This window comes from Anguilla anguilla, chromosome 13 (genome assembly GCF_013347855.1).
Source record: "Anguilla anguilla isolate fAngAng1 chromosome 13, fAngAng1.pri, whole genome shotgun sequence".
In the NCBI taxonomy this organism is placed as follows: domain Eukaryota; kingdom Metazoa; phylum Chordata; class Actinopteri; order Anguilliformes; family Anguillidae; genus Anguilla; species Anguilla anguilla.
This window is the reverse complement of record NC_049213.1, coordinates 24,435,666-24,452,257: the sequence shown is the minus strand read 5'-3', so window position 1 is coordinate 24,452,257 and position 16,592 is coordinate 24,435,666. Positions and strand designations below refer to the sequence as shown.

The window sequence follows — 16,592 nt, the reverse complement described above, 5'->3', positions numbered from 1 at the left end:
TCCCACGCGCCCCACCCCACCCCACCGCCCACTCTATACAAGCACAGAAAGTTTCATAAGGCGTTCTGCTGGAATTGGTCAGTGCTGTTCTCAAACTTCATCATGTTGGAACTGAGGATTGCGCTGCTCTGCGTGTGTATCGTCGCCGTTACCCATGGGGCACTTCTCATTTCCCGGGAAACCCTGCATTCCGGGGAAACCCCGATCAATTTCGACTCTGTAAGTCATCAACTCTGTTCACTAAATCCAGTTCTTTACTTTAATTACTGCTGCTGTGATGTAGAGGTACATTTACCTTCATAAGCACTCATTTGTCTTTCCTTTCATTTTTCTCTCTTGCTTCAGCTTCCATTCAGTTGAATTTTGAGTGCAATATCTATTTGTTTTGTAAATATTTGTCGAACTGTTGCAACGATTATTTGTAGTTAGCTAGTTGTTGAGTTTCACGGTTCAGCTGATAGAGGGGGTTCTTTCAGTGACATGAGTAGCTTTTGTTCTGAATTTGTTTGGATACACAAAGAATGTATAATAGTCTTACCTTGGGATAACAGGGAGGTTTCATTTGCCTAACTGCGTCCACAATGTGTGGCTTGGTGTATTTTCTTATACACCATAAGTATGCCTGGATGCAGGTTGTCAGTTATATTGTTATCTTGGTTAGTAAGTGGGTTCCATTCCTTACTGTCATACAGCAGCATTGGCTGTAATAATCAGTTATTAAAACATAATCATATGGGTATTATCATTTGTCACACAGTAAGAATTAATAATTAATTGTGAGCTGTAGTGTAATACCATATTGGAACAGGCCAAGTGGTGTCTCCTTTCCAAATCTGTCTTTTCTATGGGAAATAATTATTTTGAGCTGTCTTTAAGTTTTCTGCCCAAATGTGACAGTATTTACCAGTATTTATGGAGGGGCTGGGGCTGGAAATGTTTAAATATTTGTAAATTAAAAGATTTAAAACAGTGCTCTGCCCTTACTTCCAGGATGCTCAGAGCGAGACCAGGCATCTGAAGGTACTGTCCTCTGGATTAGCTCCGAAAACCAGTGTACTGTTAAGGTTACATCAGTTTCAATAATGTTGTTTCTTGTACGTCTGTAGAGTTTCTGGTCAAATATGACCAGCCATAGGAAGTGAATGTATAATAGTGATTCTCTTTACTGTTTTTCTGCAGAAGCGAAGCCCTGTCAGTGAAGAGGTAAGTATTATGAAGCTTCTTCTATATGTTCATGTCTTCAACTGTATTTTATTTTATTGTATTTATTCAATTTTATACTCTCAAATTTTGTAAGGGAACAACTCATTCAAATTGATAGTTTTTTCAATTAATTCCATCCATGAGGGGCAAAGTACTGAAAACTTATTTTTCCAACTCAGTGTTTACATGTGGTCTATCTAAGGTTAAAAAAGTCCTGAGACCTGGTACCATAGTTATTGGATTTAAAAGTAACTAAAGATGAGAGATAGTGTGGAAGTAGAGCCTTATGGATATACAAAATGGAATGCAGTTCCTTTCTCTTTGTTAAAGAGCAACATCCTACTTTTTCATACAAAAGACAATGATGAGTGAGAAATATATCTCCTGTGATAAAAAGCAAATGCACTGTGATACACTGATCAAGAGGTTTGAAAGTGCAAGGGGCAACCTGTCCCCATAACCTAATACAGACAAGACATTTGATTGTGCAGTGGTTTTCCTATTAACAAAAGAAAAACATACTTTATTTCAGTACAAGATTCCAATTTTATCTTTTGGTTTTTGAGGCAGATGTTCTACAACCATAACAAAAAATAACCATAAAAATAATGAAAATATTGTTTTAACTTAACTAATGTGTACTTATAATTAACAGTTATTTCAGTCTGCTTCTTCAGTCTCTCTCTCTCTGATATGTCATATTGGGGCATACAAACACCAATGAATGCATTATAGCATGAGACAGATCTTTTGAGAAAGAAAGATTTGTTTTTCAATCAATTCTTCTACAATCTCTCTCCCTCCCTCCTTCCCCCCCCCCCTCTCTCTCTTTCTCTCTCTCTCTCATACACTCTCCCTCTCTATATGAAGGGGAAAGTGGAGGTGCGCAGTGTGAAAGTGGTCTCCAAGGTGGCATTTCGCTTTGCCCTAACTGTCATGACCTCCACTGTTATCAACACAGCTAACTCATCCCAAGAAGTTTTCTTTGGTGTGGAGCTTCCTAAGACTGCCTTCATCACAAACTTCAGCATGTCAGTGACTTTTTGTTAACCTATACGCCTTTATAATGCAAACAGTGCAAGGGAGGGAGCAGTACGTGAAATTAGACAGACAATCTTTATTGAACTCTCTGCTGACATTTTGTGTGTTTATGTCTGTGTTTATGTGTGTGTATGTGTGTATGTGTGTGTATTTCAGGGAGATTGATGGAAAGCTGTATGTCGGTGAGGTGAAAGAGAAACAGAAGGCCAAAAAGGAATATCAGGCTGCAGTCTCTAAAGGGCAGACTGCGGGACTGGTCAAGTAAGGGAACCCACTTGACTTTTAATCAGGTCAAATTAAAACTACACATTATTTCACAATTTAATTGTATAAATTCAGTAGCAATTCAGTAAAGCAATTTTATCAAAATAGCAGAAAAAAAATAATATTAGCTAATACTAACCCCCATCCCATCACAGATAATTTGTTGGTTATGCACAATTGGTAAAAGGCATGCTAATAAATATACAAAACTGTGTGTTGTCTGTTGTTATAATCAATGCATATTGTGCAGTTAGAGCAGTGCCTACTAGTGAAGTGAGCATATGAACTGGGCTGTGTTAATGTGTAGGTGTCACAGGATGACAAAATGTTAGTCATCTGGGTAAATTTGCAAGGCTCCTCTATGACGTAATGTGGTTCTACAGCAGTGTGTCAGTACATCAAGGCGTTTTGTAAGAAGCTGCCATTTCAATATGGCAGTGCCCTTCCTCTGGAGTGCACAGCTATAGCAGGGCTTAGTGTGAACCTTATGATCCACAAAGTGGGGTAGTGGGAATAATGATTACAACATTTATAGAATGCCATTTGTTACTGGTCTGCTCCAGGCATTTTAATGCACACTGCATTTTGAGAACATGGTGTAAATGTCCAAAAAATGTTTTACATTTTTGGACAGAAATGGTCTGAATGCCTTTGTTAAAAAGGAAAAGGTGAACCTGGATCAGTGTTACTAAATGGTGCTGTGAGCCGGGTCCAGTGGCAGCCAGTATTAGGGCTAGGACAGGGAAAACAGTGGCATAGAAAGAACATCAGCCACCTTGTGATCTCTGTTGGAAGAACCATACGTACCCCCGATTCCAAAATGTCAATCCAGGAGCTGGACAGTGAGGTTGAGACACTCAAGGAGATCCTCTTGTTAGAAAAACCTGGAATGGATATTTTGTGTAGAAACTAATTTTTTTCACCAACAGTTTCACACAGAGACACAAATACACACATGCATCTGTGAGCAGGGAATGCTCTACAGTAACAGTTGATATGACCTCTCACCTTAGACCTGTCCAGTGTGGTAAAAAGCTGCCAGGAGTTTCCTCCTACTAGTGTAGCTCATAGCGTCAAAGAATTTCACAAGGCTCCTGGGCACAACAGGGTGAAAGGTGACAAGGAGGTGATTTATCTGGTTCTGGAATGTCTAATAGAGATACTTTTCCACTGTTTGTAAGGTAAGAAGTTGCATTTAAGGAAAACGGCACTTATCATATTTGAAATTCTATTTGTGTACATAGTGATTAGGGATAGGCATTTGGATGGTCTTCCGTGCTCAAGTAGCTGGGTGGACTTTCGATAGTGATTTTATGGACTTATGCTCTAAGGATTTCTGAAACTAACATCATTACCCATAAAACAGAAAACTGCTAAAGCTGCCATGTAAAAATAAAGAATGAAACTAAACATTTTAATTCACATGAATTTATTTTCAGGTATTTTTTTTTCCTGAGTACCGTATAATGCTAGAGCAGTCCTTATCTTTCTAGTATTCAAATGCTTGAGTACTCGTGCCCATTCTTAGTAGCAATATTGGTTCATGCATAAGAAAGCTAACAAAAGGTTATATTTTGTTAAGTTTTATAGGTTATATTATCGGTATGACATTTTAATTTGGAGTCTTGTGCCATTGTCTGCCAACGTGAGGATTAAAGTGGGATATCTTGGTGGTTTTATTTAACCAATACTAAATCACTGAGATGGAGACCAACGGTATGATGATGCGGACTCATTTACTGGATCACCAGACAAACATATCAAGCAGTGAACGTGCTTTTAAAACAGACAATAGGAGGAGCCCAGACTAATGAATAATATTCTAGTACTGGAATCAGGACAATACATTACACAAAGAAGTGTCAATGCCAGTAAAGCAGGCCATCATGAAACTGAAAAATCTGGCTAAACTGATCAGACATAGCAAAACATTGGGTGCGTCAAAATCAACTGTGATAAATTAAGAAGCAGGAATGCACTGGTAAGTTCAGCAATAGCAAACAAACTGGTAGACCATGGAAGACCACTGTAGTGGATGACCAAAGAATACTTTCAATTGTGAAGAAAGACCCCTTTTAAATTATGAAGAACACTCTCCAGGATTTAGGTGTAAATGTGTTAAAGACTAGCATAAAGAGAAGACTACACTAGCTTAACCTCAGAGAATTCTGGTATGGACAGATCAGATGAGTATTAACCTGTACCAAAGTGATGAAAAGAGGAAATAAGTGTGGAGAACTGAAGGAACCCCCCATCTTGGAAACATAGTGGAGGTTGTATTATGGCTTGGATATGTATGGCTGCCACTGGAATTGGCTGACTTGTCTCCACTGATTATATTACTTCTGACAGCAGCAGTAGGATGAATTTGGAAGTGAAGCATCTTATGCACTCAGATCCAGCCAAATGGCTCAAAATTTTGGAGGGTATGTCACCTTGCAGCAGGACAATGATCCCAAAGGCTCTGCTAAAACAACCAAGTTTTTCAGTGCCAAAATGTGGAACATTCTTGAATTGGCTAATTCAATCACCTGACCTGCATCTAATTGAACACACATTTCACTTGCTTGAGACAACACTGTAGGTAAAAATCTCTCAAAACAAACTTAAACTGACAATGGCTACAGTACACACCTGGCAGGGCATCACAAGGGAAGATACCTAGCGTCTGGTGATATTAATGGGTCTTACACTCCCAGAGTTGTCGCACAGCGTGTTACTCATAGGCTATGTTTGTGTGTTTCAAGGGCATCCGGCAGAAAGATGGAGAAATTCTCTGTGTCTGTGAACATCGCAGCCCATAGTGAAGTTACCTTCACACTGACCCATGAAGAACTATTGAAACGCACTGGCGGCAATTATGAGTTCATGACACGAGTGAAACCCAAACAGCTGATCCAAAATTTTGAGGTTGGTAAGACCATGCAAAAGACATAGTAATACATTTTAAAATGTGCATACTATGAGAATACTATGTTTCTGTCTTTCATCAACAGATTGTAGTTGACATTTATGAACCACAAGGAATTGCTTTTCTGGATGCCTACGGTACTTTCATCAGTAATGAGTTACTCCCACTTGTGGAAAAAACTGTCACTGAAAAAAAGGTAACTGTCATACTGAAATCGGAGAGCAATTGTATACATTTAAGGCGGGGGGTTAACAATAACCACAGTAATAATATCAATTCCCATGAAAATATTGGGGGTGACATTTCTCCCTGTCTCACCCCCAAATCTACATGTACGGCTCTATCCTAGTAAATGGCTCACAGCATTGCACCTCACATTGCTTAAGCCAAAAATAAACCTGAGGCATGGGTGGTCTAATAGCCTACACATCTCCATATGAGTTGGGAGCTTGCTGTTGAGCCTGCAGTACAGCTAAATGGCCACAAGGAAAAGTTTGTACCCATCATCTAGAGGTTGCATATTTATAAGAATGTTAGTTTCATGTTTTTTAAATATCAATTTCTGCGTGAGATTTCACGTAAGATCAAGTCTATTTCAAATCTAGGGATATTCTAGGGATATTCTTGGGATGTTCAAACCTACTCTTTCTCTAACCCCCCCCCCCCCCCCCCCAACCCAGGCACATATCTCCTTCTCACCAACACTGGAGCAGCAGAGGACATGTCCTGACTGTGATGGGACCCTAATTAATGGGGACTTCATCATCAAGTATGACACAAATCGAGGGGAAGGCATTGGTGATATTCAGGTCAGTAACTCATGCTTCATTACAGATTTTCCAAGTTATACAATGTTTTCTTTGGGTAGGTTGTTTTTTGTTTTTGTTTTTTAGATTGACTTTTTTCAAGTTGCTAAATAACTTTGTTTATTTTTTAGTTATTTAAATATTTAAAGTATGAACGTATGCACATGCACACACACAACCTGAAAAATCAAAAGAGGGCAAGAACACACAAAATTGAGTGGGAGATCTAAAATAAACACAGCACAATCCTTGTGAATAACATCAATGATGAATTGAGCAACACCAAACCATTTTATAAAATTAATAATGGAGTCTGCTCAGCACAACAGGACTGACTTTTACATACATTTGATGTCCTTGCCGAAAGGTGTATTAATTATTTTTTGAAAAAAGGTGGATGAGAAATTATTATTAACAATGGAATTTAAAGCATGGAGAATTGTAATACTCAAATGAATCCCGGACACTTCCGGTGATATCCATTTTGAGTTTGGCAAAATAATAGCGAGTCAGCTGATACTTCAGATGTTTTTCTTATACTCTTAGAATCTCTTTTAGATATGAGCTATGACAATGCTTGTAAGTTGTAACCCCGCACAATGGGTCAATATGTTTATCGTTGGTATTGTGTGTTGGTATTTTGGTTGATTTACTGAAGAAATGCCTTCTGCTACATCCACAAAATGCTTAGGCAAACCTGGTTTGATTTGCAAAATGAATCATAACCAACAAATTCTTTGTTTCTCTCCCAGATAGTAAATGGGTACTTTGTGCATTTTTTTGCCCCCCCGGATTTGCCCCATGTGCCAAAGAATGTAGTTTTTGTGATAGACACCAGCGGATCAATGTATGGGACCAAAATTAAACAGGTGAGTCAGTGTATATGTGTGTAATGTTGCGATGACATTCCTTGATTTCTGTTACAAAGTGTTTTGTTGGGCACAGGTGATATTATAATAAGAAGAATAAGACGAAGAAGAAGAAGAATACATTGTATTTATACAGCATCTTTCAAACACAGAGCAAGCGCTTTCCAGAACAGAGGGATCAAGGGCAGCTTTCTTCTACTCTGGCTGAACACAAGCCATCTTAAAATAGTCTGGGTCACATCCAAAATGGAGAGCTATTAAGAATACAATATTCACTGTGCTTTTGCACCACGATAAATAATGTTTGCATTTACAATCTTTTTTACACCTTGGACTCAGACTTGCTTAGACTTGCATGTTAGGTGTTAATGCGTGTCAGGTGTTACGGGGGTGCCTCTGTAATTATGATGTCACTCCCTCAGACCCGTGAGGCCCTGCTGACTATCCTGGACGACCTCAATGAAGATGACCACTTTGGTATAATCCTATTCGAGTCCTCAATCCAAAGAATGAAACCATCCCTGGACAAGGCCACTAAAGAGAATGTTGAAGAGGCTAAGGTCTTTGTCAGGAAAATCACTGACACTGGAGGTGAGTGAGAATCAATCTTTTAGCAATAGCATTATTATAAGCATGTACAGCTCTCTCCATAATGTTTGGGGCAAAGACATATTTTTTCTGGATTTGGCTCTGTACTCCACAATTTTTGTTTTGTAATCACATGTTAAAGTGCAGATTTTCAGCTTTTACTAAAGTGTATTTTTAAACATTTTGAATTCATTCTGTAGAAAGTACAGCACATTTTATACATATTAATCTCGACTTGACACCATAATGTTTGGCACATATTACTGTTATGTAAATGAAAGTAGTCATGTTCAGTACTGTTGCATATCTATTGCATGCAATGACTGCTTGAAGTCGGTCACCCATAGACATCACCAGGTGCTGAGTATCTTCTTTGTTGATGCTCAGCCAGGCCTGTATGCAGCAGTCTTCAGCTCCTTCTTGTTTCAGGGGCTAGTTGCCTTAAGTTTTCTCTTCAGCCTATGAAATGTATGTTTTTAGCCAGTCCAGAATTATCCAGTTTTTGTCTTTGAAAAACTCCTTTGTTGCTTTAGCAATATGTTTGGGATAATTATCTTGCTGTAGGAGGCATTTGCTTGAACCTGACCAGAGGGTACTGCATTATTAAAGTAAAAAAATAATAATTTGAACACTCAATTTGTGTTTTGTTACACTAATATAAATCAAGCTACCAGACCACCCTAAATAAAACAAAATGTTCTATTTCGTTTCACTATTTTGGTACTTAATATGTAAATCTAGCAGGGGCTTTTTCTTGTTTCTATTAAACAGGAAGTTTTCCTTATAAAAAATCTGGATAGTTTACAAGTCCTACCACTTAAGGTATTATACTGAACCTTAATGTACCATTTCCCTATGTGTTCCTCATGAGCTCCATGCATTTCATGATGGGGTCACCAAGAGATTGTAGGAGCATATGTTTTTACAGTTATATTGCTTTTAATTTCAATGTATTTCTCTGTTTTGCTTTGGATGGTGTGTCTTTCTGTGTATCTTTTTCTCTCTGCATGGCTTTCATCTAAATCTTGTGATTTTCCCACTTCATCTTCCCTTAGGTACCAACATCAATGATGCTGTGATTGATGCAGTTAAAATGCTGCAAGACGATGCAGCTAAAGAGAAGCTGCCAAAGAGGAGTGTGTCTATGATCATCTTGCTGACAGATGGGCAGCCTAATGTTGGTATGCTCAAGTGTCATTAATTTTTTCACTATTAGTCAGACAACACAGCCACAACACTCAATAAAGTACTGTTTAGTGGACAATAGCAATTACTAAACAACGCCAGTATGTGACTCACGTAAAAGAATAACATAGTTGCATTATTGTTAAGGGAAAACAGTCTGTTTAAGTGCTTGTTTGCTTGTGTCTGTGTGCAGGGGAGTCCAGGCTTGACAAGATCCAAGAGAATGCACAGAATGCGATGAATGACAGCATGACTTTGTTCTGCCTTGGATTTGGCTATGATGTTGATTACAATTTTTTGGATGTGATGGCGAAGCAGAACAATGGATTGGCCAGAAGGATCTATGAAGACTCTGATGCTTCCTTGCAACTGCATGTGCTGACCCCTTATTAACCCCCACATTGTTACCTTTGCTGTAATACATTTGTATGTACTGGGCTCTGCTGTACCAGCACTGCTATATAGTTAATTATACTCCCAACAACTCTTATGTATTTTTTACGATAATAATCTATATTATGCCTTGCATGCATGCTTGAGTGTGAGATCATACATTCATAGCTCTTACATATTTGTCTGTTTTAGGGTTTCTACTCTGAGGTGGCCAGCCCTTTGCTCTCTGAGGTAAACATGCATTATCCAGAAAATGCTGTCGAATCGCTGACCAACCATCACTTCAAGCAGCTCTTCAATGGATCTGAGATTGTTGTGGCTGGCCGACTGTCTGATAATGACCTGAACAACTTCCTGGTGGAGGTGTCAGCACAGGGGGTGAGATACAGTAACACTGTTTTGTGTGTTGTCACATGTATGAGAATGGTCCATGCTAACAATTTGTTAATGATTGGAAGTGAAAGAAGGGAAATAAAGAAAAACCATGTGAGTCAGGCCTGGCACATGCTCAGATAGACACCAACATATGTTGAAGCCTCTACCTCCCGTATGGCAGCAAAAGTGGCCTTTCGGCTGCAGAGATTTTTTCCCTCTGTGTATTTTTTCTTTTTTAAACGACAGGTACTTTTTTATTTTGAGCAGGGCTGCCTCTAGGCACAGGTGACAAGGGCAGTTGCTGAGGTTGCGTCCATGGTAGCCCATGAAATCCCCCCACCCCCCCGGTCCACAAAGGTTTCACTGTATTTCTGTATTACTGGCAACCGTTTCCTCTGCAATTTTCCCATGTACGCTTTTGCCTCCATCAACTTACCTAATCACAGAGTTGCTAGCTGCTATACTAGCCGCCACTACAGGACCAATCTTATGAGAGAGTGCCAACCCCTGAAGAAAAAAAACAAATAAAGATAAAGGTGTTTCTCAGAAACGCCAAAGGGCTTAAGGCACCTTCTTGTGAGCCAAGATTAGTGAAACTCTGCAGTGTTTTGGCCGTCATACACATGAATAAGGCCCCTGTGGGAGAGCAACAGCATGGCCACTGGCTGTGTTATGCAGATAACCATGATGCATAGGTAATATATAAAGACAAGTGAAAGGGAGAACCAAAAAGTCACCATGATGGACAGGTGGCACCAGACAAGGGTCACCTTTCAACCTGTAATAAAGGCTATCTGTAAGGTTATCTTTATCAAAACCTGCAATTCAAAATAATTTAAATTACACCATCTGCGCATTGAAGATCTGTGCTGTGAATATATTTAGAGTGTGAGTGTAGAGATTGAAGAGTACTTCACAATCTTAAATAATGTCAATAAAATATGCACAATTTTTGTTTAATTACAAAATACTGGTGTTGACTGGTATTGATGTGCAGTGGAGATAACACAGTAGATGTGCACAATATGCCACTGGTTAAACCGAACACCACAGCAAGTCTAGCATCAACCACTAGAGAAGGGATTGTGTTATGACTGCTCAGCTAGAGGACAACAGCATGGAAAACACATGCTTGTGTGCATTCTCCCAAATTGATGGAGCGTATTGCAGTATTTTACGACAGCCAACAAATAAAATAGGACATTCCAGTATGAAGGAAAGGGTAAAACATTATGGCAATACAAAATGAGAATACATTTTTATATTGCTATGCACAGTTCTATCCACCCCTGTGCGTGGTCTTACCTCCAGTTCAACACTGCTCTGAAATAAATGCCCCTTGTTCAGCACTGTGTCCACTACCCCTCTATAATCACTGCCCAAACCTTGCAATGATTTATGCACTTTGCTGTGTCCCCAGGTGGAAGAGGATTTCTCTTACAAGGGTCAAGCCAACACCCTGGACTGGAATGTGGTGTTCCCAGATGAGGAGTATATCTTTGGGGATTTCACAGAGCGTCTTTGGGCGTACCTCACGATCCAACAGCTGCTAAGCAAGAAGTCAGTATGAATCCCTTCTGTGACAGTACATGACACTTAGGCTGTTAGAGAAGAGTACCACTTTGATCCCCAAAACCGTGCATGTCCACTGTTTCACATTTCAGTTTCAATTCTGTGACGTTCTACCCTTGTCTAACTAAAGCCACTGACTCACAGATTAGAAATGTCTCCATCATATGGAAGGATTGTTCACACTACCCTCTGTCTCTGTCTTTGACCCTCAACAGGGATAGTGGCCCGGCATATGAGAAGGCGAATGCCACTTCCCGTGCTCTGGAACTGTCCCTGCAGTACAACTTTGTCACTCCCCTCACCTCCATGGTGGCCACAAAACCACAGAGTGACGAGGCCCCAGCGGACACACTCATTGCTGACAAACTGACTGAGGGTATGAATCGGAGGCGGGAGGGGGGTGGGATAAATATTGTAGCATGTACTACTCACATATGCGCTACAGAATAATCTGCTGTAAATCATAAATCACTGAGGGCCAGATTTACTGAGAGAGAATTTAGAAATCATAAAGAATGCAGATGCACAGATGGTGTAATTTAAATTATTGAAGTGCAGGTTTTGTTAAAGATAACCTTACAGATAGCCTTTATAAACAGCAGAATCTCTGACTGGTGATCCCAAGCACTGGTGATAAAAGCATTGACATTTTGTTTCATGTTCGTTTATAGGTGAGCGACGGATTCCATCTTCAACTGGTTGTAAGTATTGGTCAGCTATGAAACACCCTTTGTTTACCTACATTTCCTGGAATCTCAGTGAAATTCTCAGTCATCCATCTAATCCTGCCCTAGTTTAACATTTTAATAAGATTAAAAATGTGTTAAAGCAGATTTTATTTTAATCAAAATTATTAAATATCATTTTCATGTTGTGGCACACGATCTGCCAGAGAAGCAGATTGGTCTTGGTCACACCTGCTGGTGGAGAGAGTTGCGTTAACTAACCAGGTGTGTTGCTCTCCACAGTTTGGGGCCAAGACCAGGAGCTCACACCCAGCGGCATGCTAAAAAACAGTCCTGGGTTTTACTTTCTTTTTTCTTTATTATTTTAGTTTGTTGTTTTAGTTTATTGTTTTCTGCCTGGAACCTGTGAGGGGGAAGGGTGAAGATGTTATTTTATTTGATTTTGCGTTCGTGTGGGTGCATGCTCTCTCTCTCCATGCGGAAACCGACGGTGTTTCCCGGTACTGCCGCATCTTCATCCTACGGGTGTCACGCTGGCATGTGACACATGCTATATATATCATATTCAGTTGGAAAATATATGTGTATTCCATGGTCAGATAAGTGGTCTTCTAAAGTGGGCAGTCTAAACTTATAGAAAATCCCATTGTCACTTAACCCCACCTGTCACTGAAGGTGATGATGACATAAAATGCATTTCTGATTTCAGATTCCTCCCAATCCTGGCACACATCGTATCACCAACCTGTTACAAGCGGTGCGTTCCAAATTTTCCTTTCTGGTTCTCATCCTTTCACTGATCAGCTGAAAACAAATTCCACATAATCAAACATTTTGCTATTGTGTACAGTATTTGGAGGCATACATTAGCATGAATTTCTACAGTTCAGTAAACTGACCAATGTAACCATCCACGGCAAAACACAAATACCACACAGTAACTAAGCTTTATACCCATGTCCTATAAGACAGCTTGGTTGAAGTGGGCATGTCTGTCAACATGGGAATTATCTGTATAGGAGCAGAAATAGCATGTTTCCCTCTGATGAGCATTGATTCTGTGATATTCATTGACAGTGGATGGTGACCCCCACTTCATCATCAGTGTGCCAGACCAGAAAGACTCTCTGTGTTTCAACATTGATGATGCACCTGGAACCATCTTCAATCTGGTCAGAGACCCGCTGCCAGGTGAGATTTGGAGTGCAGCCAATAGTATATTAAAGAAGTGCATGTGGAGATACAATCTACTTCATTCCTGTACTGAACACATGTGGCGTGGACATTGGGATGATTTTGCAAAGTGTAGGTCTTGAAGCTCCACTCCAAAATCACTCACAGTTTCTGCTTACTAAGCTTTAAAAATCCATCTGATTCCATTGGCTCTGTGTACTCACAACTATTGTAATTCTGAATAATTGATTTATTCAGAAGAAATGAAAACCTGCTACAGTAAATGTAGTAAATATCGGTTGTGTGGCCAATTGTGATGCTGGGTTAATCATACGCAGCTCTGTGGGGTTGAGCAGAATTCATAAATGCATTGCCTTGAACTGTTCTTCCCCTTCCTGATGTGTGCCATTTGACCCCTGAACCGTCTGCAGGAATTGTGGTCAATGGGCAGACTATTGGGGACAAGAAGGTGGACCCTGGGAGTAAAATCAATACTTATTTTGGCCGATTTGGGATCATTCACCAGAAGCTTGGGCTCCGACTGGAGGTGACCACGCAGAGTATCACAGTGTTACAGGGTGGGACACAAACTTCACTCTCCTGGTCCGACGCGGTATCCCTCAAGTGGCCCAGGTGAGCAGCAAGTAAAAGCTCACAATCTTCCAAGGCAGTGCATAGACTTTCTTAGTCTAGCACCTTGTTCTTCAAGTGACCCTGGTGCACAGTTATACACTACATGGCCAAAAGTATGTGGACACCCGAACATCACACCCATACGTACCTTTTGGATGTTTCATTCCAAAACCATGGACATTAATGTGGAGCTTGTCCCGTCTTTGCTGCTATAACAGCCTCCACTCTTCTGGGAAGGCTGTCCACTAGATTTTGGAACACGGCTCCAGAGACTGGCTTCCATTCAGACACAAGTGCATTAGTGAGGTCCGGCAATAATGCCATTGGGGTTGAGGGTCAGGGCTCTGTGTAGGCCAGTCAAGTTCTTCTACCCTAAACTCTGCCAACCATTTCTTTATGGACCTCACTTTGTGCATGAGGGCATTGTCATACTGAAACATACCTTCTCCAAACTGTTGCCACAAAGTTGGAAGTACACAATTTTCTAGAATGTCATTGTATGTTGAAGCATTAAGATTTTCCTTATGTGGAACTACGGACAAAACAGACAAAACACCTAACTTTACTGTTCACACTATTCGGGCAGGTGGCATTCTCCTGGCATTCGCCAAACCCAGATTCATCCATCAGACTGCCAGATAGCGAAGCGTGATTCAGCACTCCAGAGAACCTGTTGCCAGTGCTCCAGAGTCCTATGGTGGTGTGCTTTACACCACTCCAGCCAACACTTGGCATTGCGCATGGTGAGCTTAGGCTTGTGTGCAGCTGCTCAGCCATTTAAACACAATTCATGAAGCTCTGGACAAGCAGTCCTTGTGCTGATGTTGCTTCTAGAAGCAGTCTGGAACTCGGTAGTGAGTGTTGCAACCGAGGACAGATTATTTTTATGCGCTACAAGGTTCAGTACTCGCCGGTCCCATTCTGTGGGCTTGTGTGGCCTACCGCTTCACGGGTGAGCTGTTGTTGCTCCTCAATGTTTCCACTTCACAGTAACAGCACTTATAGGTGGGCAGCTCTAGCAGGGCATAAATTTGATTGACTGACTTGTTGAAAAGGTGGCATCCTGTGACAGTACCATGATGAAAGTCACTGAGCTCTTCAGTATGACCCATTCTCCTGCCAATGTTTGCCTATGCAGATTGCATGGCTGTATGCTTGATTTCATGCACCTGTTAGCAATCAGTGTGGCTGAAGTAGCCAAACCCATTAATTAGAAGGGGTGTCCACAGACTCTTGGTCATGTTATGTATGACCCTTCCATTAGACCTGTAAAATATGAGCAAAAATAAAGTGCATACCAAAAGATTATGGTCTAACAAAGGATTTGTATGTATTGAGTATGTAAATAAAACTAAACTAAAACACAGGCAAGGCAGCCTCCACTTACCAACAGGAAAACAAATAGACTCACCCCGGCCATAGGAGGCTGTTCTCCGACCCATACCAACGCGGTCAGCAGTATGTCACTGCATGTGAAACACATGCCCAACTTTTTTAAAATGTGCATGCGTGTTAATGAGATACGTTAGACCCCAAGCCCATCACAATAGTAGACAAAATGCTTACAATTCAAAACCAAAGAGGACAAATCGACTTGTCTGTAATTATTGCCAGTGGCTATTGCTATTGCTAAACACTAAATAACACCCCAGCCCCCCCCCCCCCCCCCTTCCAGTCTCACCCCCACCTGAACTAGAGTGCTCTATCTTGCAGTGTTGACTTGCAGGTGAAAAAGGACCGAAGTCTGACTGTTGCCCTTAAGGACTCTGTGAAGTTCGTCATCATCTTGCACAAGGTGTGGAAAAAGCATCCCTACCACAGGGATTACCTGGGTTTATACACCCTGGACAGCCACCTACTCTCTCCCAGTGTCCATGGCCTGCTCGGTAAGACCAGGGACTGGGCTGGCTTGGGAAATTATTTAATCTTCCTGTATATCTATCTCTATGTCGCTGTGAACTGCTTTTCAGTGTTCTTGTACAGTAATTGTATTGCACATAACTCTATGTGTTCTCTGAAACTTTCCCCCCAACATAAAGGCCAGTTTTATAAAGGCGTGCATTTTGAGGTTGGTGAGCTCCATCATTCAGACACACCAGACAAACCAGATGCCACGATGATGGTGAAGGGATCAGAACTCTCTGTTACCAGGTAACAGAAAACAACACACACGTATCTGATACAGATACGTGCGCACACACACGCACGCGCGCACACAGACACACACCACGCACACACACACATGCACGCAAACAAACACAATCAGACATTACAACACTACATTTTGGTCTCACTGTCATTCACATGCATTCTGTGGCTCTATGGTGACAGGGGCTGGCAGCGAGACTTCCGTTGGGATATGAAGAATGGGGAGCCCGTGCCATGCTGGTTCATTCACAACAACGGCACAGGACTCATCGACGGCAGAGCCAGTGACTACATAGTTACTGGATTATTCAAAACCAGCTAAGCTGCACCAAGAGCTGAACATACATCTATTTTTTTCCACAGACAAGGATAAATTCCTCAAAATATGAAAACCTAAGATTGACTGTACAATCTCAAATAAATGTTATGATGGACTCTCCCTGACTTGTGTTTGCCATCACAAAAATAAAGAGAATTTCAAAATTAACAACTGATCACTAGTATAAATATGTATAAATACCTTGTTATTTTCTAATTTCAAAATTAAAATTGTTGAGTTGTTAAAGTAATCAGGTAGGCTGATTTAAAGGAAAATTTGGGTATGTGTGCTTTAGTTCAGAAGTAGCCAAGAAAGAAAATAATCATTCTGGAGCACCCCACAAAAGGGGGCAAATGGGTATGTGTGTGTGTGTGTGTGTGTGTGTGTGTGTGTGTGTGTGCGCGCGCATGTGCTTTCATCGTGGAG

The 16,592-nt window shown here is 40.8% G+C and overlaps 1 protein-coding gene across 2 annotated transcripts; it reads left to right on the top strand.

The window, feature by feature from the left end:
- The first annotated feature begins 57 nt into the window (after nucleotides 1-57).
- Nucleotides 58-16,334, top strand: itih3a.1 (inter-alpha-trypsin inhibitor heavy chain 3a, tandem duplicate 1). Of its 2 annotated transcripts, XM_035389136.1 has the most exons (22): nucleotides 59-219; nucleotides 991-1,020; nucleotides 1,180-1,203; nucleotides 2,074-2,234; nucleotides 2,401-2,505; nucleotides 5,256-5,418; nucleotides 5,505-5,615; nucleotides 6,100-6,228; nucleotides 6,978-7,094; nucleotides 7,517-7,685; nucleotides 8,738-8,863; nucleotides 9,061-9,242; nucleotides 9,453-9,638; nucleotides 11,056-11,195; nucleotides 11,423-11,583; nucleotides 11,879-11,908; nucleotides 12,603-12,650; nucleotides 12,971-13,084; nucleotides 13,498-13,699; nucleotides 15,413-15,585; nucleotides 15,739-15,850; nucleotides 16,031-16,334. In XM_035389136.1, the coding sequence occupies exons 1-22, from the start codon at nucleotides 103-105 to the stop codon at nucleotides 16,167-16,169; spliced, it is 2,739 nt and encodes a 912-aa protein (XP_035245027.1). In that variant the 5' UTR covers nucleotides 59-102; the 3' UTR covers nucleotides 16,170-16,334. The 2 variants fall into 2 exon arrangements, with proteins under 2 accessions (XP_035245028.1, XP_035245027.1); XM_035389137.1 differs by lacking the exons at nucleotides 15,413-15,585; nucleotides 15,739-15,850; nucleotides 16,031-16,334 and adding an exon at nucleotides 14,286-14,508 and having other exon boundaries at nucleotides 58-219.
- Nucleotides 16,335-16,592: the final 258 nt, after the last annotated feature.